This window comes from Salvia hispanica, chromosome 6 (assembly GCF_023119035.1).
Source record: "Salvia hispanica cultivar TCC Black 2014 chromosome 6, UniMelb_Shisp_WGS_1.0, whole genome shotgun sequence".
NCBI lineage: Eukaryota > Viridiplantae > Streptophyta > Magnoliopsida > Lamiales > Lamiaceae > Salvia > Salvia hispanica.
The window spans coordinates 8030416-8051716 of record NC_062970.1 but is presented as its reverse complement, the minus strand read 5'-3'; the positions used below and the strand labels follow the sequence as shown (position 1 = coordinate 8051716).

At 34.9% G+C, this 21301-nt stretch overlaps 2 protein-coding genes and 1 long non-coding RNA gene across 3 annotated transcripts; 1 reads left to right on the top strand and 2 right to left on the bottom strand.

The window, feature by feature from the left end:
* Positions 1 to 1954: 1954 nt before the first annotated feature.
* LOC125196512 (protein tesmin/TSO1-like CXC 2) lies at positions 1955 to 6441 on the bottom strand. The gene is made up of 10 exons (XM_048095048.1): positions 6131 to 6441; positions 5124 to 5284; positions 4409 to 5042; positions 3853 to 4325; positions 3704 to 3778; positions 3272 to 3452; positions 3095 to 3190; positions 2952 to 3018; positions 2725 to 2869; positions 1955 to 2578 (listed from the first exon to the last, which is right to left on the bottom strand). Exons 1-10 carry the CDS (start codon positions 6245 to 6247, stop codon positions 2236 to 2238), a joined length of 2292 nt encoding a protein of 763 aa, XP_047951005.1. The 5' UTR covers positions 6248 to 6441; the 3' UTR covers positions 1955 to 2235.
* A 1449-nt stretch (positions 6442 to 7890) lies between these two features.
* LOC125196344 lies at positions 7891 to 9652 on the bottom strand. The gene is made up of 2 exons (XR_007171882.1): positions 8306 to 9652; positions 7891 to 8157 (listed from the first exon to the last, which is right to left on the bottom strand). It is a non-coding gene; the product is annotated as an uncharacterized LOC125196344 (long non-coding RNA).
* Positions 9653 to 18414: 8762 nt separating this feature from the next.
* On the top strand, positions 18415 to 21043 carry LOC125194600. Its single transcript, XM_048092855.1, has 4 exons — positions 18415 to 19845; positions 19927 to 20053; positions 20130 to 20447; positions 20532 to 21043. The coding sequence occupies exons 1-4, from the start codon at positions 18415 to 18417 to the stop codon at positions 20807 to 20809; spliced, it is 2154 nt and encodes a 717-aa protein (XP_047948812.1). The 3' UTR covers positions 20810 to 21043.
* Positions 21044 to 21301: the final 258 nt, after the last annotated feature.

Sequence of the window (21301 nt, the reverse complement as noted above, 5' to 3'; positions counted from 1 at the left end):
GGTATTGATTTCCACATGTACAAACTTGTACACATTTGAGTGGAAGGTTTAAAACACAGACGAAATACACTTTAGTTTTAGTTTGTTAATCAATAGGTGATTCACTATTGCTATAGGGTAAATAGAAAATTACTACTATTGATTCTCTCTCAAAGAAAATGTTTGTACAAGTGATTATAGAGGATGGAACCATGAAATAAACTTCTGTATTCCAATTAGACTCCATTAATTCTAAATTAGGATTTTGCATAAATACTGATTAAGATTTTTCATCTTAATTAAATTATGTAGAGTTGATGCACGGCTGTGGGCTGTGGCCTCAATCACTATTAATCCACCCACCCTCATATGACAAGACACGTCCACTAAAAAAACTAGCTAATTTAGGCACTTAACATGATTATTGACATAATAGGTCTTGGCAGGTGCGTACTTAAAAAACTTGTCACTATATAAAACTTTAGTGACAGATTCGTAGGTCACTAAAGTTACTAATCCACTCAATGGCGGAAAACATAAATGGTAAGTTAGTATTAGCAACGGAATAATACGTCACTAATAGTGAGTGACGATTTTCAGTCATTTTATCTGTCACTAATTCTTGAGCTAATTGTCGTCGTCACTATTCGGTCACTAATTGGCGTTTTTTTGTAGTGGTATTTAGAATTAAAGGAGGGTTTTTTTTATGTATTGACTTAATTTGTTTGTTGTGAATCATTGATCATGATAGGGTATAATATATGATTTCAAAATCATGGGTGAGGAAAAATTTTAAATAAAATTAATAAATTGTTCAAAATTTTATCATGTAAATCAACCATGATGCCACCACCACAACTGGAGTCACACCAAATAATTTTCAAACAAAACATATCAAAGTGTAGTTTCCAACCAAAGTATTTTAGCACTTGTGTGACATGAAATCAAGAAAAATTAAAGGGCCATTTTGTGATGCAACAAATCAAAAGAAAGGGGCCTTTTTGTGATGCAAGATAAGCAAAACACTGGGGCCTAATTGATTTAAGTTTCATATTGTGTTTTTGTTTGTTAGTGAATTGGACTGCTATGTCTCTTGTCAAGATTTCCAACCAAGTTTTTGTAAAATTTTACAACATAGATAAGAGTAAATAATTGGTGACATACTTAATATTTATATACACACGAAATCAATCCAATTCAAGACTATATAAAGAAAATGTAAGTTGACGGTACTCCCTCTGTCCCTGAAAATTTGTCACATATTTCTATTTGCGTCCGTTTCTAAAAAGTTGTCACCTTTTACTTTTACCATTTTTGACCGTCGACCTACATTCCACTAATTCATTCATACTCACATTTTATTATAAAACTAATATATAAAAGTATGATCCGCATGCTACCAACTTTTTCAAATCAATTTCTATTACATTTCTTAAAATTCGTGTTCAGTCAAATGGTGATGAATTATTAGGGACTGAGGGAGTAATTGTTATTCTTATTCATATATATCTCCAATCCCATAAGCCCACCTCGATTGCTAGTGTTTTGTCTTCATAGGCTTTTTTTAGGAGAGTTTTATTTAGATTCAAGTACGATAATAGTAATATTCTTCCGACAAAAACATAAAATAAGTAATGCTTTTACTATTGGATGTGTCCCACGTCTGTTTGCAATGTGCTTTTGACCCAGCCGATAATACCAATCATGGTAGTTCAGTGCATGAGTTGCAAACGAGTCATAATTGTATAATTGAACAATAAATCTATTCATTTGAAAAGGAAAAATAAAAGTACATCAAACTGTATTTAAAATCTAGAGTTGTGAACTTCTCTTCAAATTAATTTGCCTTCACTGAGTTCAGGCGATCACTTTTATTTATACAAGCAGCAGAATAAAATTCAATTACAGCGTGATTAATTTTATATACTTGGCATGAGTTTAAATATAATGTTTGATCCATAGAAACGAGCCCAACTGAAATAAAAATGGGCCTAAATGGGGCCAGATCCATAATCTCAGTCCACCTCAATAACAAATCATTCATTCTCTAACAATGTACAGAATCCTCAACAACTGTTCAAGAAAAGCAAACCTCATGTGATCTAGCATAGAAATACACTCTATACAAGAACTTATTATGGTAAACAGAAAAACTATTTTACATACATGAAAATAAAAATGGAACTACAAGGACATAGTATATCTTACAAACTACAGTGGTGATCTGACCTGGGCTGCAGAGGAAACAGAGATGATTCACTGGTTCCGAGTGAGAGACGGGAACGATGGTATAGACTCAAGGATGAGCTTGCGGCTGCTCCTCGGGCCCGGGGACATGCCCCCTGCATTGTGAGGCGGAGACACTCTCTTCCGGTTAGGAGAGGCTGACTGGACGCCTCCATCGGGAGACCCTCCTCCGCCTTGGAGAACGTTGGGGATCTCATCTTCTGTGATGGTGTCAAACTTTGGTGGAGGAGGAAAGAAGCTTGACTTCCCAAATCCTTGTTTAGGAAGGACACTCGAGGAGGAGGAGCCAATGGAAGGGAACGAAGATCGTGGTGGTTTCTTCTTTGAGGAAACCGGGAGCTGAGCCGATTGCCTAGTAGATAGAATCAAGAAAATGTTTACTTTAGATGATAGTTTTGATTTTGATAGATAAAAATAACACAACAGGCTAATCTACCATATACATTAATTCTTATGCAAATACTCATATCCTGTGTGTGTTCAGAGACTATAGTTTACCTTCCTCCCCGTAGAGGCGTTGCAAGAGGTGCTAATTCTTCCGGGTTCTGTTCCACGTCATTCTCTAATACAATCATCTGCAAACCTTTGCCGGACATGCTCATCTCAGATGCATGCATTTCTTCTTCGACTTCAGCCTCCATGCCTATCATTACCCAAACCAGATTCAGAAAATGTAAAGAGGATAGGCACCTTGTAAATTGAAACCCGTAAACCTATATACTCACCGTCTTTTCTGCCGAATGCATTCTTACACCCTTCACATCTGCAGTTAATGGAGCAGCCGACGCCACCCTGCAGGAAACCAAGAGTTCACAAATCAGCTTACGATATAAGACAAGGCTTCCTACCAGGAAGAGGAGAAACAAACCTGATAGCATTCACAGTATTTCTTCAAGCAGCCTGATTTTTTGCAGTTGCATCCTCTCTTGTGACGAGCAGAAGCAGGAGTCTTGCTGGAGTTGTCCTGATACACAGATTCACGAGTACATCTATGAGCCCAAGCAATCATAACAGTCTCCAAAAGGCAACTAACTACTTTACTTACCCTCATTTCTGATGGTGAATCTGATCCTCTGATCACTTTGGGAGCAAAGGCAAGAGGATTTCTTGATTCGATTTGTTTGCGCGTTGCAAGGACTGTGCTTTCGTGGATAGGTTTATTGAAGCAATCTATACAAGCACACGGCTCCACGCAATACACCCCAGCAGCAAAGCATTCACAGTATCTATACACAAATGTTAAACCAGATGTTATTTTATGCTACTAAAGCGAGATGCACACATCCGCCCTCATTAAATCCTAATCCTGATTGTGATTAATCAACCATAACTAGGGACTAATAAAACCTAAAAGAGATTGGTGAACTTTGATTAAGGCGTTTAAATGTCATGTTATTTGTCAGTTTACTATAGCACATTACATGAGATTGAAAAGTGAAGGTAACATAATTACGCTATGATGCATAGAAATACTCACAGTTTTAGACATTTTGATCTCTTGCAGTTGCATCTTTTACAGGACTCGCCTTCCCCAGCTTGTTCAGACCTACGTCTGATCGAGCAACAAGTCACAACTAGGTACCAAAAAACATTAATCTTGAAACTAGCTACTGCTTGGAAAAATACCTCTTTCTCTTTGGACTGCCCTGATTGATATCTTCATTTGCTGCATATGCGGATGGCAGGCAGGCATCTTCAACAGCATTTTCAATGCCATCACCATTTCTGTCCGATGTGGCAAGCGGTAAGTTGTTGTCCAGCAGTCCTTGATTGGTAGTTGATGGGTGGAGATTGACAACTGAGCTCGGACCAATCAATAACCTTGCAGATGATGAAGAATCAGGATTACCATTTTGATTGTCCTTAGGTGTTGTTGCAAGCGCATTTAGATGCAAGCCAATTCCAGGCATAACACGACGTGAAGACTCGTTCCCCCTGTTTAGCGGGACTACCTTCTGGTCGCTGGAGGTCATATTGCCATCAGAACAAAGCCACACGGAAGAATCAGAAACAGGATTCTCTTCCAAATGTTTCCTACGGGCTCCTCCCATCTCAAAAACCAGACAGCGCCTTCTGATACCTCGGTAGAAACCAAGTTGCTACAGAAACAATTCAAACATTTTAAGTTCAAACTTTTAAGGGGAATTAGCGAATAACATGTTGAAATTATAAATTGTTTTACCTCACAATCCCCTTTTTCATCAGAATTGCTCAATGATGGACCGGAAACTAGAGCATTTTCCATTTCTTCTCCTTCTCTGGGCTGAGTAGATGATGTTTCAGCTTCATTTCCCGCAACAACATGCTCGCCAGAATCCACTGCATAAATCACTTGCAAGCGCTGCATGTCACTCTTAATCCCGGTATAGAAACTTGTCCCGGGATTGACTGATTTGACGTAAGAATCTCTATCATCGGGAGATTGAAAGACTAGCAGCTTCGAAGTATCAGAAACCATATGCTCCCAATCACAGGACTTGGCTTCTCTATTTTGATATACCTCGTCAGTGTTCATTTCACCCCTCTGAGGGGGCTCATGCATTGGCGGAACAAGGGCTGAAGAAGTGCAACCGTAATCTGTAATGGCTTTGGCTTCAAGACCACAGCCAGGTCTTAAGTTGGAGCTAGGGCTGGTGAAATCCACCACAAACTTGGAGCAATCATCATAAGATGCCTCAGCAGCCATGTCCCTGTCATCACCACTTTCCTTTTGTTCATCCAATTTCTCAGTAGCATCTGCATCCTCCTTATATGCATCAGGTTTGGTCCCTTCATCGGAAGAGAATTCAGGTTTTGATGGGTCGGAAAGCTGATGCCTGAAACAATCCAAAACCATTCAAACACAACACGACCAGGTTTAAATTATGGCATGGCACTGCAACAAGTGGTTGAATTACCTTCGCAGAAACCTGGATTCCCGTAGAGAACTAACATGAGGTGAAGTAAAGACAGATGGAATGGATGCAAAACTGAGAGGGTTGATTGTCTGCGTGATGTGTGTGGATTTAACTGGCATAATAGGGGAAAGACTGTTGAGGAACATAAAAACTGGGGAATCCTGCACGCGAATAAGATAAACTCCATTGTTAGAAAACAGATTAAATTAAAGACAACACCTACCACTGATTAATCATGATTGTATGAAACCACCAATTCTTAATCCAAACAAATCAACCAAAAATAGCAAGGCTGTGCCCTCCCTCTTCTGATTGAAAGCATCAGTTCAACAATAGATTCACTGAAGGGATAAATGTGATTACATAACTTGAACACATCAGCAAATTGGTAAATGGTTTTAGAAGCAGAAATGTTAATGATAGGCTAAAGTGGCTAATCAATATAGGCACAGGATTTGTGAAAATCAAAGGAGAGCTAAGATTTTGAGTGAAGTGGTTTTGATTTTAATATCGATAGATCATAACTGAAGACAAATAAAACTAATAATTGGTGACATTTGCTTAAAGATACTTAAACAGTTGACAAAGAAAGAACAGAGATTTCTTCAAATCTGAAGAGAGAGGGAGAGGGAGAAAAAGCTTTCTGAAACATGCATAACAAAGGGACAAATTGCATAACCATTGAGGCTCCAATAGAGAAGTAGCTATTCTAGAAATGTATTTGAAGTATCGAATTGCTCCACAGTCTTCTTCTTCCCCATTTTTGCTCCAACAATTGAAGAAGAACAAATTCAATGACAAAAATTAAAGAAGTCAAACCAAAGTGAGCAAGATCAAATCCCACAAATTCAAGATTCTTACCCCCAAAATCCCAGGTACTAGATAAATTTCATTACAAGAAAAAAAGAAAACAACCTGGGATAAAACTAAGAACACCAAATCAAGGTAACAACAGAAACCCTAAACAATAAAAATGCAAACTTTTTTGCTCTAGGAGACAAATTAACCTCAAATTTGGCCATGGATGCTGCGATCTGGGTGTTCTTGCTCCTCTCTGGAGTGTCCATCACTTCAATCACTTCTCCGCAACTCTCTTTTGCAGGAATCTCAACTCTCTCCTCCATCCCTAATGTGTGATGGAGGATAGCTCCCTCCGCCTATCTATCGTTTGCTCCACAGAGGGTCAAAGAAGAGAAAATGAAATTCAAGAAGGAGCGGGAAAAGCAGTAGAGTGTAAAATGAAAAAATGGACTTTTCTTGTGCTGACAAAGGCTCCGTCCCCACCACCCCACCAAAACACACTCACTCTTCTACTCACAGCTGTTGCCCATGTGGTCAATTTATGAGCAAAGGCAACGTTAAATATGTTGTTGAGTGGCGGTAAAACTCGCATTTCTTTTACCATTAACTGTAAGAGGATCTTATCATCATTGTCATAGTTGACAAATTAGGGTTCAATCTAATGAATTAGATTTGCTTTGCTTTTAATTTCTCCTTTATGCCTTTTGTCGTGGGTTTTTTGTTGAAGAAAGTCGGTTTCTATGGAGGCCAAATCTTTATTTGTTTTTTTTTTTCACCTCATTGTGACATTTATTGAGTTAGAGCCTTAGGGCAAATGAATTTCCTTTTATATATATAATTAGTTGCTTTAATCAAATCAAATAGTTTCTTTTTTTGGCTTAGCATTGACTTGAATATGGACTTGGGCATGATTTGATCATATGTTTCTTAGAATTAATGGCGTTAAAATGATTGAAGATTTTGGGATTTTTTTGCTAATTACCTCAACTCTTATGTCCAATGTTATGTTACGTCAATATTCATCTTCTTTACCAATGTATCGCAGTTATAGATTCAAACTCAATCATCTGTTTGGAGACTTCCAGTTTTAATCCGTAAAACCACTCAAGCAAAATTAATTGAATTCCGTCAAATACATACTTGGTACACCTGTGGTGAAACCAAAAATATATTTATTCATCTTTTCTTTAAAGTAATTTAGGTAGGTTAAATATTCATCATTAGGCAACATTCAGATCCCTTTTTTCTCACATTTTTCCGGCGTAACCTATCAACCTCAGTGTAACATAATATGAATTGGGCCTTTTATCACAGTACAGAATTTTTTATTGCAATTCTGCTGAATAGAATCCACCAAAATTTTAGTGTGTTAAGCCCAATTAAACTAAATCACCTAAGCTACATTACAGATTTATGGCTGAATTATTTTGGAAATGATCCTTATATTGATTTGCTGATTAGAATATAGCTAAATTAAAGGTGAGATATTTAATCAATTTTATATATTCAAATAATTATTTTTTTCATAAGATCAATAATTTTTGTATGTTAGATTAATATTTTTTTATCTGCAAGAATAATAAATTTTATTCACAAAAAATGTAAACGTTTATTCGTAAGAATATTATTTATTAAAATTATAACTTTTATTCGCAAAACTATAACTTTGTTCATAAGAACAATAATTTTTAAAATTTGGACACCAACTTTTATTTATTAAAATAATAATTTTTATGCATGCAACCAATAACTTTTATTCACTAAAACAGTGATTTTTATTCGTAACAACAATTGTGACGCCCCGGAAATTTCGATCCTTTCTTTCGAGATAAATCGGATTTAGTAGCTTAATTAATTTTCTCTTAGAAGTTGTGTAATCGTACTTTTCCTCGTTGTATTCGACTTTGGAGTAATTTAAGTATGTTTCGGGGAAGGAATAAAGTGCAAGGAAATTTTGTGTCAAGGATAAAAGTAAAGCTATGCTTTTATTAGATAAATAATTGAGGAACAAATTACACAAGAATGTTGGAGATACATCTAGCACATGTTACATATGTGAGGGTGACACACACACATCTTCTCTACACCATTATCCTACACTAGTGAGCAAGTTGGAAGCTAGCTATTTTGGTGATGGAGCCAAAGGATCTCTAGAGGAGCATCTTCTTTCTTTCCCCCTCAATCTCCTTCTCGATTTTCAGCCCATAAGGCTCCAAATTTCCAGCTATGATACCTGCAAATTAGCACAAGATTGGTATTAGAAGATGACTCACAAGTAAAGAGAGAGGGAAGCACAAGCTAAATAAAGAGATGGAGCATTTAGTGATAATGTAGCTAAGTAAGCTACAAAGTATAGCATGAGGTGAGAAAATCTTGATCACCATCTCCTCTAACATCAAAAGGGAGTCGAGACAAAGGGGCATTGGAGAGCGAGCTCCTACACAAGCCCAAAAATAGAGGATGAGACAAACTCTCATCTCCCCGTCGATCGAGGCCGAGAAATCAGCCAAGGGAATCAGCCACAATCACCAAAACGGCAAGAATCTCACAATCATCAAGCTCGAAAGTAAGAGAGCTAACAAGCCCAAAATAGGAGTCTTTGACTCCAAGTCTCAAGCCTAGCTTTCAATAGCTTAGCACCATATAAGCAACCTCTCCTCACCTCCTCCACCACCACATTCCATCACCACAAATTCTGCAACACCAAACGCGAAGAGCAGCGAGGGAGGAGGGAGAGGGCAGCGAGTGGTGACGGCAAGGACAGCCACCACCGATACAAGTTCAACAAGTGAGGTAAACAACCTCAACACCCATCTCCATCGCATCATGTAGAACAACGAATAGCTAGAAACAAGAACTTAGAATTTCCATAGGATCCTCGCAGCAAGGATAAAACAATAACAACCATGTAACACTAAGTTGAAGCTCAAGAGCTTAGAGCTATGCAAATTAGAGATAGCCGCGTGATAACCCCCCCTCCATATGAATTCAGTAGCATAATCTCATAAGCAAGAGCTTAACAAGGTTTCAATTTGAGCAATATATCACCATAAGCCACACAAGACCCCAATAGAGAATTTCCTTTCCAAGAATAAGCTGCTGCCATAGCTCGAAAGAAAAAGAGTAAGGGGTATGGGGGAGAAGACTTAGCTTAGGCGGAGGGGTGACCGGGCGACGGCGAGCGTCGACGGAGCCGAAGAACTTCCGCGGAGAAGCTGTGGATCACGGCGGCAGCAGGGGCGAGGCGGCCGGCCGACGGGCGAGCGTCGACGGAGTCCGGAAGCTCCTGCGAGGAAGCTGCAGGCCGCGGCTGAGAGAGGGAGGAGAAGGCGATGCCTCCCCACGCCCCCTCTCGCCGGAAAGCTGCGCTGCAAGGCGGCGGCAGCGGCAAATGACGGCGAACGGCGGTGAAGAAGGGCCGCCGCTCGCGTAGCGAAGTGGCGAACATGCGCGAGAGCCGGCGCTGGCGGGACTCTGAAATCCCGTCGAGCTAGAGGCGATTTCGCCGAAGGAAAGGAGACGAGGTGCGAATTCGAGAGAGGAGGCGGAGCCGGTGTAGTTCCGGCGACGCAGAGAGGCGGTGAATCGCCGGAGAGACGACGATTTCGCCGGAGAATGGAGTAGGAGGCGCAGCCTCTGGTTCTTTGAATTAGGGATTTTGAGAAATGAAGTGAAATTGGAATTGTGAAGAAGAGAGAGAGAGATGTGTCGATAGGAGAGGGAGCATAGCATTGGGCTGATTTTAATTAAGAATTGGGCCAAGGAATTTCTATTAATTTGGGCCAGTGGATTTATTGTGTGGGCCAAGGATTTAATTATGAGAAGTTGGGATTTAATTTAAGAAGTGAGTTGGAGCTCAATTAATTAATTCCCGAATGATTTACTAAGTTTCCAAAGATGGAGAAATATAGAGTTGGAGCTCGAAGGCCGAGGAATAAATTCTCAAATAATTTATTTAGAGTCCGGAAAAATAAAGTAGTAAAGTGGGAGACGCGAAAGCCGACCGGCGTCGCCCCGCGACGCCATGGGCGGCCTTAAGAAAAATCCGAAAAAAAGGATTTAAGAAGAGACTTTCCAAGAATTTCCTATTCTTGTTAATAAGTGCCCGAATATTTAAGTTAGAGAAAACAGAATTTCTCCAAGTTAATAAAGAGAATAAATAAACTCTGCAGAGTAGTGAAGCCGAGGTAGGATTAAGAAAAATCCTATAGGCCGAGACTGAGATGTAGGTGCTATCCAATAGGATGCATGCATTCTTTCTAAAGAGAAATAATTCAAGTATTAATTAGCGTGCTACGCTATTTATTTTTCAAGGGATAAATTGCTCAAGGGCGAGTGAAGCCAAAGCGAGTAATTGAGTTGAGACATAAGCATATCAGGTGGGCTTTCTTTTAATATCCAGCACTATAGTGTGGATATAAAGCAAATACTTTTGAAGTTATCAAAAATCATCTTTTCTCAAAAATGAAGCAGTGATTATTTTAAAGTTGTTGTCATGCCATAAAATGTTTGTTTTGAGGCCTATCTGTTGGGGTTGTAGCCCGTGGGTTTTGGCGATGCCAGCCCGAGTTTAAAGAATTCGGTTCCCAATAGGACCGCAAATCCTGTTCGGAATAATGTGCACGAGAGCCGTGAGCCATCAGCTGTTGGCCGGCTATGTGTCCGCTGAAGGTGGCCACCTTCACGGTACACGATTATCAGATAAGGCGAGGATCCAAAAGAACTTAGACTGCAGTCGGACTTTTAAGATCACAGAGAATTTAGTATGCTCGGGCCTTTTAAGAAAAACCCCCGTGCGATACTGTGGATGGATGACAACTATATATTGTATGTTTTGTTTTCGGCATGTGTCCACTGAGTACTCCTGTACTCAGCCCTGCATGTATTTATAAATGTGCAGGTTGAACGTCAAGAGGAGGGAGAAATGATCGGAGTCGATGCTACTAAATAATCAAGTGGATCTCTTCACGATTCGTGTCTTCATACACGAAGTCGTCTAGTATGGACTTATTCCGCTGCTCTTTTGTGAAGTGAGACATCTTAGAATCTCACCTTCGAACTCTGATTTATTGATGTAATATTCATTCTAGTTTTAAGACCATGAAATGGTACATTTGGCTTCTATTCTATGAAGTGTTCGACTTGGCCTTCGAGTATATTCACAAGTTCTTTCCCCCTTTCTTTCCCCGCTTCTTTAATCCCCCATTAGTCGCGATTTACCCGCTTTCGCTATCCTTAGCAAAGTGCGGTCGTGACATTTACTGAATTATCCTTTATTTTAATTAAATCTTAAAATAACTTTAGTATTAATATTTAAACATATCAAATTAAATCTCCATGACTATGATTCATATCTAATACTCCCATCTTCCCGTCAAAACTCCCAATTAAATCTCCATGATCATGATTCATATAATCATATCTAATGCTCTCACCTTCACGTCAAAAAATTTCACTCCCATGTTCATTTTTTCTAATTTTCTTTTTCTTCCTTCTTTTTTATCATATCAAAGTATTTTATTTTCCTTCTTTCACTATCAGAGTATCAAACACTTCTCCCGGTTTTTCATACTCTTCGATCTTTTTTGCAGCTATCTTTCATGATTCAATACTTTGTTTCATTCTTCTTGCTTGCTAATTTTTGTGAATTAATTTTCCATTGGAACCACTAATTCTTATCACTTATCGAAGAATAGTTATCAATTAGTTGTGCAATATTTAAATTATAATTCCTAATGTCTGAATTCTCTATTAATTGAGAGAATGAAGAGGAAGAGAGAATATCCAATATCCACATGCTATTAACAGTACTTTTATACAATTTTTGAGTCACTTTGAGACTATATCAACTTTTATATATTAAAAAAAGCTTCCGGCTAAAGAGACAAAAAAACATGCATGTATAATGGTTCCAAAATATAGAGATAAACAATGAAAAAAAAAGAAATAAAAACAACGAAAATAATGTGCTAATATAAGAAGAGGCGCATAATTCGCAAACCGAGGCAACTAAAATTAAAGTGGCCGGCTTGGAATATAGGCTCTCACAAAGTTCTCAAATCTTTAATTTTAAAAATATTAAGTTTTGTTTTTATGAATAGAAAAAGTTTTATTTGACCTATATATTCAAATCGAAACGAAAGAGGCGATTCACTGAACACTTTGTGTGCAAGCAGAAGATTTACATAGTCCCCTCAAATTATTATCAAATCACAAAATTAAATCTTTTCCTTGCAAAAAATAAGGGTGCATAACTGCATATTGCATAAAGCACAAAAAAAATGAAAAAAAAATCATGTACCTAGTTGTTTCAAACATGCACCTCTCCTCTTAAATATGTAAAAAATATCACATGACTAATCATACGAATTGGTTTGAGGAAGTTTATTAGGAGTATTGGTTTGAGGAAGGTTATTAGGAGTACAATTGTACTTTTTAGCTCACAAACAATTGATTTAAATTGATGAAAAATGTCACACCTCACATGATAAGCCATAATTCACTAACATTTAATGATACTTTGAATCATATTTAGTTTATTCACTTTGATTTTTTAATTATTAATTTTAATAATATTTAAATACTTAAAAAATGGAGTATTATAAATACGATTGAGAATAAGAAATATAAGATTTTCATATATTTTGTTTAGACGGCATAAATTTTTGCATAATAATTGACATAAATATCAATTAATTTATATCTTGTAGTTAACATAATTAATTAAAATTAAATGGAATATTAGTTTGGTATGTACTCCCGCAATCTCTTCTCTACATTATTTTATCTCTTACTTTAGTATTTTTCACTTTTACAATTTATTACTATCATTTTATTAAAACAAATGCAAAAAAGTCAACGAGACTCCTTATGGAGAACAGATGAAGTATAATATTTTTTTTTGTATTTATTTTCTAGTTATTTATTTTTTGTATTATGTGTGTTTTATTTATCCTAGTTCTTTTATAATCTATATTGCATTTTATTCTCTGTGTACCAAAATAAGCATCTAAAATATTTATAAGATCTTAACATCCATTTACTCATTTACTTATGAGTATAGGGGTGTGTTATATTGCTAACTCAATGCTTAATTGCTAACTACAACTCAATAACAACCATTAGATATTCAAATTAAAGGCCTAGATCATTAACCACAAAATATCAATACGATTCCAATAAAAATCAATAAGGGTATTAATGTCAAGTTAGTTATAACTAACTTTTAAAAGAAATTCCAAAACTTTAAATTCATATAACATATATCAAATTAAAGATAATTTTATAAGGATTCCAACGATATACTACATGCATATGTTCCGACGTCAAAATTTGAAAAAAAAAATCTAGAATTTTCGTATTTTTCGTACACAGGCTAATGTCAATACAGCTAAGATAATATGTCAATATAAAGCATATATAATGTCAATCCTAAATTTGTGTTGACATTTTCAAAGCATTGTGTTGATATTTTCGAAACACTATATTGACATTTTCATCCAAAACCCTAATTTGGCGTTTTTTAAAAAAAATTCGATTTAATTAATACAAAACGAAAATTACACGTGGCAAATTGTAGACCACACGTTTTCTAAAATCATGTGGCCTTAAATTAGTTTTAGTTGGCAATTAAATGATGAGTTAGCAATTGATCACTCCCCTAGGAGTATAACTCTTTGCACTTTTATTTTTTTAATAAAATTAATTTTATTGATATTTTATTCATTTTAGCATAATAAACTTGCGCTCTAGAATTAGAGATAGCTAAAAGTTGAGCAACGTCCATAGCTATTATTAATGATATTATCGTGTAATCTAAAAGAGACATTCATAAACTCAAATTTCTATTTACAATTAACTAAACTTTTTATTTATAAATAGGATTTCCTTAAACATAATACTATTATATTTTTTATTGAATATGATTGTTTTAATAATAAATATGATTTTAATTGCATAAAATGAAATAAGATTTTATTTGAAAAAATAAGACTTTTTTAATTAGCGAAAATTATTATTGCATACTCTATTAAAAGGTTTTACAAAATCCTATTTAAATTTTTTAAAAAATATTTACATCTAATCAAAGTCTCACTTACAAATTAGTCTTATTATCATATTTTATCTTAGGAAAAAGTTTATTTAATTTAAAACAATATTAAGTTTTTTTGTTAAATCCAGAAAGTCATATTTGTTCTAACTCTTCAAATCAAAATGTCTGAGGCAATTCATCGAATACTTTTGTGCAGGGAGAAAATTTACATGATGCCCTTAAATTATTATAAAATCTTGAAATCAATTTTTTTCCCACAAAAAATAAGGATAAACTTTGCATAAACACACAATAAAGTTGAAAATTAAAAAAAAAATCAAACACCTAGGCATTGGCAGGTTTCGAACCCGCACCTTTTTCTTTAATATGTACTAGAATAACACAAGACTGATTATATGAATTGGTTGGAGGTTGATCTATTGACATAAATATCAGTTTGTAGTATCTTGTAGTTAACGTAATTAAATAAAATTAAATGAATATTATTTTGTTATGTATTTTAACTTTTTATATTTATTTCGTAGATATTTTTTTTTATTCTGTAGTATGTTTAAATTATTCTATTTTCTGTATTTAATTTGCATCTTATTCTATGTATCAAAATAAACATTTAAAATATAATGAGATCTATATTTATTCTTTAAATATATATATATATATATATATATATATATATATATATATATATATATATATACAGTCTAAAAATGCAACCAGATATTTTGTATTAAACCCAACCACATCCTACCAAGTAATTCCGGAAGATATGATTTATTAAATTGATGACAAATGATGTCAATAGGGAATATCAAGACAACATCAATTCCATGACAATGTTGATGTTGTATTGACATTTTCTTTTGATGTTATATTGTCATCCGGTGACATCAAATGTTGAAATTTAATCTATTAAATCATACTTTTTTATTAAATCAATTTATTGATATTTTATAATCAATTTTAATTAAAATCAAAGTTTAAAATCTAACGACATTTTATTTTTTTTTAAATGCTTTATTATAGCAAGAAAATAGATTAAATTATTATTATTATTTAAACTTTTTATATATTTACGTGAATAATATGTATATGCAATTTAATACTATATGTTTTAAGGTACGCGGTGACCTAATTATATATGACGGAGTACTTCATTGTTAAATGTGTAGCTTGTAAGACCCATTTATGGTTCACTCTATACTTAAACATATACATTATGATATACTATATGGTTAAATATGTTATTCGAGTACATCTTTGAAGGAATTTTTAAATATATTTTTACTTTCAATGTTATATTGTAGTTAAATTCTAGTTGTCGTTATCAATAGACCTTAGTGCTACTTGAATATTAATATTAATATATTATTTTTATAAAAAAAAAATGAATTAAACAATTGATTTTAAAAAATACAGAGTATAATTTTAAAATTAAATTTAGTAATACTTTATGACATTTTATAAATTTAACTTTATTAAAGTCAACAAATATTTATTCAATTAATTATGCATATATTTATTATCATGATAATAAAATTTTCAAATGAACTACAATAAAAGTCCACTAGTTATTTGAATTTAATTAGAACTTTCATTCGTACTGCGTTTAGTGAAACGCCTAATTGGATGTAGTTACTTTTATTCCTAATAAAATTTAATTAAAATTATAAACTAAACAAAATAAAAAAATTAAATACATCTCATATTGTAATTAGACTTTATAAGTAAAGAAAACATGCAAGCATTATTTATAACATAATTACAACTCTAAAATTTGTCAGTATTGAATTCTATAAGTTAAATTAAATATTATGGTGTACTTTCCGTAAATTTAATTAATCTATATCACAATTATAATTTGTAAGTATTTTAAATTAGAAGTTCAAATATATTTTATAATATTATAATATCATATAATAAAAATAAAATGCATCATGCGATTTCATACTCTACTCTTGCATTTTATAACACAAGATTTCAATACATAAAAGATACCGGATGAGAGAAAAGAAGTTGATTAATAATGCCAAATCAAAATATGGAAGAGAGGGAGTGAAAACTGCATTGACTACTCTCAAGGGAAATATTGTAGAGGTAGGAGAGGAATGAGGAGATATTCACTCGATATTAGTAAAACGGAGGAAAGGTGAGAGAGAAATGCCATATTTTTTCAGCATTTCTATTTTTTTGACTAATTTTAAAGGTTATATATGTAATATACTAATTTATTTAAATGTCAATAATAATTTATGAACGTCCATATGTAAAATGTCTAAAAAGTCCATTTATGTATATAGAAATTATTTACGTTTATCACTACTCTTTTTAGTATGGGTCGCACATAAATATGATTTTACTCCAATCATTTATTCCAGACTAAAACCCAAAAGAATATTCTATATTTATATATTTTTATACCTTTTTAATTATACCGACATACTTATTTAAATTACATATCAATCCCACAATATTTTATTAATAACTTTTGTAAATTTAAAAATTATACAAAATTTTCTTATTAATATATTTATGTATTAAATGTACTTATATTCAAAAAATTACACTATTTTAAAAATTAAAAAAAAAAAATAAAAATTGAAACATATTTAAAGATATTGCAATTACATAAAATATAAAAAATAGAATTTTATGACTCGAAATTTGTGTATTGTTCCCACAAATGAACAACTAGTACATTTCAAGTTCCAGATGAGCACTTATAATTCTTACGTTGAACATCTTTATTTGCTAATTCGTATTTTAATTATTTAATTATGTGTCACCTGATTTCTAGTACAACCCTAACCCTCATTAACACTATGTGCAAAAGATGGTCACATAGTCTAACTATCTCAAAATAATAATTAGGACTGTTACGCGATATTTCAATTTTTTTTTCAAGTCCATGCTCTTTAAATTAGGTGTTGTCAATAAAAAACTTAAAAATAGGTTTCATTTTTTCTATGCTTTTTTATGTTAAAGTTTGTTTTTCTTCACTTGCCTTGTTTTGTTTGGTATTCCCATGAATGAGCTTTTTTTTTTTAATCCTAGCCCAATTTCTTTTGGAATAAACATTGGGAGAAGCCCAATTTACTCAAATCCTTCCACTCCCAACGCCACTTTCACCATACCTCCATCAATACAAAATAAAAATTTCAAGTTTTCAACCACCTGAAAATTAGGAACGAATTAGTTTCTTATTCAACGCAGATTTTATTTATACACTCACGTCTTTCACCTTCAAATTGCAAATTTCTTCATTCTTCCAAAATCTGAGAAATGAAGTAGAGAAAGTACTGTGAGTACTCAAACGGCGACGATTTTCGAGAGTTGCGACAGGTGGAGCGTCACGAACGAGAACCGGCGGCGGCCAGAGGGCGTCGCGACAGTGGCAGCGGCGGTACTGAGTTTTTTTCGAACGAGAGAGATGGGAGTCGCCATTGATTCTGAATATGAGAGATGTGTATTTTAGAACACTCTATCGGAGTTCGAGATAGAATTGGACACGCTGTGGCATGCCTATTTTTTAAAACAAGAGATTTCTGATTTTTTCTCCTTTTTCTCTTCTTTTTTAATATTATCCCCCTCCCTCCATTTATCAATTGCCTAAATCACCCCCTCAAATATTTTACCTAAGACTAAAGTTCACTTTTGGTCCCCTAAATCTCACCATCGTCTTCCCACATCGTCTTCCCCGGGCTTTGAACATGGAGGGGGGGTTCGGCGGTGGTGTCAAACCCTCATCCTCCCGAAAAAATCCTTCTCCCCCAGCAAACGTTCTCCGAAAAGCCCCTTTTTTTCCTCGCGGGAAATCCTTCTCCCCCGGAAATTTTTTCCCTCCCCAAAAATCGTTCTCCCCGAAAAGCCTCCCCCGGGGAGATACCCTTTCTCCCCGAAATCCTCCCCCGCGAGATATTGGTTCAATTGGTTAGGGTTCAATATTGGAATTTGATTTATTATACTACTGTAAATATAGTATTATCAAGTAAATTTGTGTAGCTTTTCTGAAATAAAAACGCTACTTAATTTCAATTCTTTATTTATTTCTTTGGAATTTATCAATATGATTTTTTTAGGGAAAATAAGAGTGGTCCACATGATGTTGTAAATTTTTTTGTTTGAATGAGTAGAAAGTAGTGTATAGTCCATGGAATGTTGGTTGATTTGGTTGGATTTTTATGTGACAGGTCAAAAGGGACTAAGTTGAACATTGTACTTACATGTTTAGGACTACTTTGTATATGTTTAATACTGTGTGGAACTAATTCATTGTATTACGCAGATGGCAAATTCACAACTCGGGTGCATTACAACGGTTTAGTTGAATGTATAAGCAATTGTGATCCGGATAAATGGTCCAAACTAGAAGTTGATGACGTGCTTGAAAAAAAAGGACTTGATACTACTTGGTTGGAGTATTATTTTGTAAAATCGAAGATGAATATGAATGAAGGGTTGGTGCGCCTTTTCGACAACCAATCTTCTATTGAGATGTCAGAAATAGGACTGAAAGAAGGAGTGGTTGATTTATATGTTGTGAATGAACTTGAACCAGCACATGATGGTGATGAAGTTGCAGAAGGTGCCGTGCTAGTGAGCCAGCTAACACAAGAGGAAGTTGCTGCTGTTGATATAGAAACTGAAGTGGAAGTCGAAGTGACTAATGGTGAAGAGGAAACTGAATTGGAAGTGAATGATGGTGAAGAGGATATGGCTAGTGGTGACGAAGAACATGAAAAACAAGTGAAGGAGGAGAAGTCAGTTGCTACTACAAAGAAGAATACTAGTGAAAAACATCCATTTATAGATAGTGATTATGATCTAACTGATGATGATGAAGATGAAATAATGAAGAGTCAGGTGGAATCTTGGAAGAAGCTTGTAAGTGAGATGGAAACAAGGAAATGTGATGAAACTGAAGGCGATTCAAGTTCAAGTGAGAACCTTCCTAGCGATTCACCAAGTTCTGGGGAAGATTTAGAAGGTGACGATAGAGTGAAAACTCGAAGATACAATCCGGCGATTGATCTCAATGATGTCAAGTGGGAAATTGGTTTGCGATTTACTTCAAAGCAAGATTTCACCGAACTGATCCGCCATCAAGGAGTGAAGATGGGTAAAAAATTACGTTTTAAGAAAAATGATAATGCACGTTGCATCGCAATTTGCAAATCTGTGCTCCATGGTAAGAATAGGGTTGCATGTCCATGGTATGTTTCAATCAGAAATAGGAATACATATGGTTACTGGCAGGTTGCACGTCTTAGGGATAAACACATTTGTGGTGGCTCTTCTTCAAACCATGGATGTGCTAATTCCAAATATCTTAGCAAAAAATATAAAGAAGACATTCGCATTTTTCCTGGGATGAGCATTGGGCAATTCATTGAGAAGGTGCATCAAGACATGAGAATCACAATCACTTCAGGAAAGGCGAAACGTGCTATCAAACATGCACGTTCTTTGATTGAAGCTGATTTGATACAGCAATACAAAAGATTGCATGACTACAAAGCAGAATTGTTAAGGTCAAACCCGGGCAGTACTGTGGTGTTAGCTACCCAACCACTGGATGACGGAAATAAAAAATTCAAGGCTATTTATATAGCATATGAAGCTTGTAAGACATCATTCAAACTTCATTGTGGACGCATTGTCGGACTTGATGGGTGTCATCTCAAGGGACAAGCAAAGGGTATTCTCTTGACAGCCACTGGTTTGGATCCATATGACCAAATATTTCCCATTGCATTTGCCGTTGTACAGATTGAGAATACAGATACATGGAGTTGGTTTGTGAGGCTTTTGGTAAAGGATTTGGAGATAATTGATTCCAGCAAGTGGACTTTTATCTCAGATAGACAAAAGGTATGACTGTTATTTATATTTTGTTGTATAGTTGGCATATTTAAGATCATATTGATAAATATCCTAATTTTATTTTCATAGGGACTTATCAATGCAATTAAGATTTGTTGTGAGACGGCATGTGAGACGGTGGATCAATTTGTGGATACTTGTTACTCAAAAGAAAGCTTTCAAAAGGTTTACCAACCTATTATTTATCCGGTTGAAGGTACAAAATCTCAGCTTTCCTCGACCAAAAACCACTCTTTAATCAAGTAAATATGTTGTGTTTTATGCCTTTGTAGGTCCTGACTTATGGCCTAAGACGACAAAGCCTGATGTCGTCCCACCTGAAATCATCAAACTTCCAGGCCGTCCAAAAGGAGCAAGACAAAAAACATTTGAAGAACGAAGGGAAATAAACAACAAAAAGGCGAACACAAGAAAAGTTAAAATATGTGAGTTATCGAATGGAGTGCAGAAGATGTCTAGGAGTGGAATGATGTCTGACTACACATGTCGTAAATGTGGTGAAAAGGGTCATAACAAGAGGAAATGTCCCCAGCTCATTCCTCTTGAATCAGAACGTGTTGATGAAGTTAGCAACCCCAAAGATACACAAGGTAGTTACCTTTTCTATTCAAATCTTACTAACTTGCTTACCTACACTAGTTAATTAAAATATTGCTAATCTATATCATGCACAGAATGTGGGAAGAAGCGTAGGCGTAATCGTCCACAACATTGTAGCTTGTGTTATCAACCGGGTCACAACAGGTCACGATGTACAAGTTCAGTTGCTGATATGTACAATAAGCATACTTCTTCAAGTGTGTTGGCTGGAACTTTAAGTGGGCGGGCTGGAACTTCAAGTGCACCAGCAGCCGGTGAACTCTCGGGAAGGGCCACCGGCGTTCAAGCAACCGAAGATGCCGCTGGGGGAGCTGCTCGGGTATGGAAACATGCTGGTGGCAGTGCTATATAATGTCAAGAGAGTGCAGTTGGTCTAACAAATATTTGAAGGATTTTACTTTTGGAGATGCTAACTAGGATGCTATTGAGAGGGGAGCTTTCATGCCTTTAATTTACCATTTTTTTGCTACAAACAACTTATAATGAATGTATCGTCCTTATCATCGAAAATGCTCTAGCTGCCTCTGTTTGCAGAAAATTTGTTTTTTTTTTCCTTTCTTTTTTTGTTTTGCCTATCTTCAATATGAATTTGATTCATACATAATCTCCGTATTATACTTGCGATGCACTTAATTTATCGCTAAAACTTTGTGATAGATTTATGGAAAGCTAATTAGTTTGCATATTTTAATATTTATAATAGAAAAAATGAGCAAAGTAATTTTTTTTTTAATTTGATCAATTTTTATTTGAAGGAAAAAAATATTATATAAAATTTAATATTAAATTAATTAAGTTAATTAGATTATAATAAAATTATTAAGTTGGTCAACCGCTTTGACCG

Bases quoted from the DNA above. Each gene is read 5' to 3' on its own strand.
- LOC125196512 (XM_048095048.1), bottom strand. From the start codon at position 6,247: ATGGAGGAGAGAGTTGAGATTCCTGCAAAAGAGAGTTGCGGAGAAGTG. The intron at 3,019-3,094 runs GTTTGTTTCTCC...GGTTTCCTGCAG, and splicing joins AATACTGTGAATGCTATCAG to GGTGGCGTCGGCTGCTCCAT. The intron at 2,870-2,951 runs GTGAGTATATAG...GGGTAATGATAG, and splicing joins TGCATTCGGCAGAAAAGACG to GCATGGAGGCTGAAGTCGAA.
- LOC125194600 (XM_048092855.1), top strand. From the start codon at position 18,415: ATGAATATGAATGAAGGGTTGGTGCGCCTTTTCGACAACCAATCTTCT. The intron at 19,846-19,926 runs GTATGACTGTTA...TTATTTTCATAG, and splicing joins TTATCTCAGATAGACAAAAG to GGACTTATCAATGCAATTAA. The intron at 20,054-20,129 runs GTACAAAATCTC...ATGCCTTTGTAG, and splicing joins TATTATTTATCCGGTTGAAG to GTCCTGACTTATGGCCTAAG.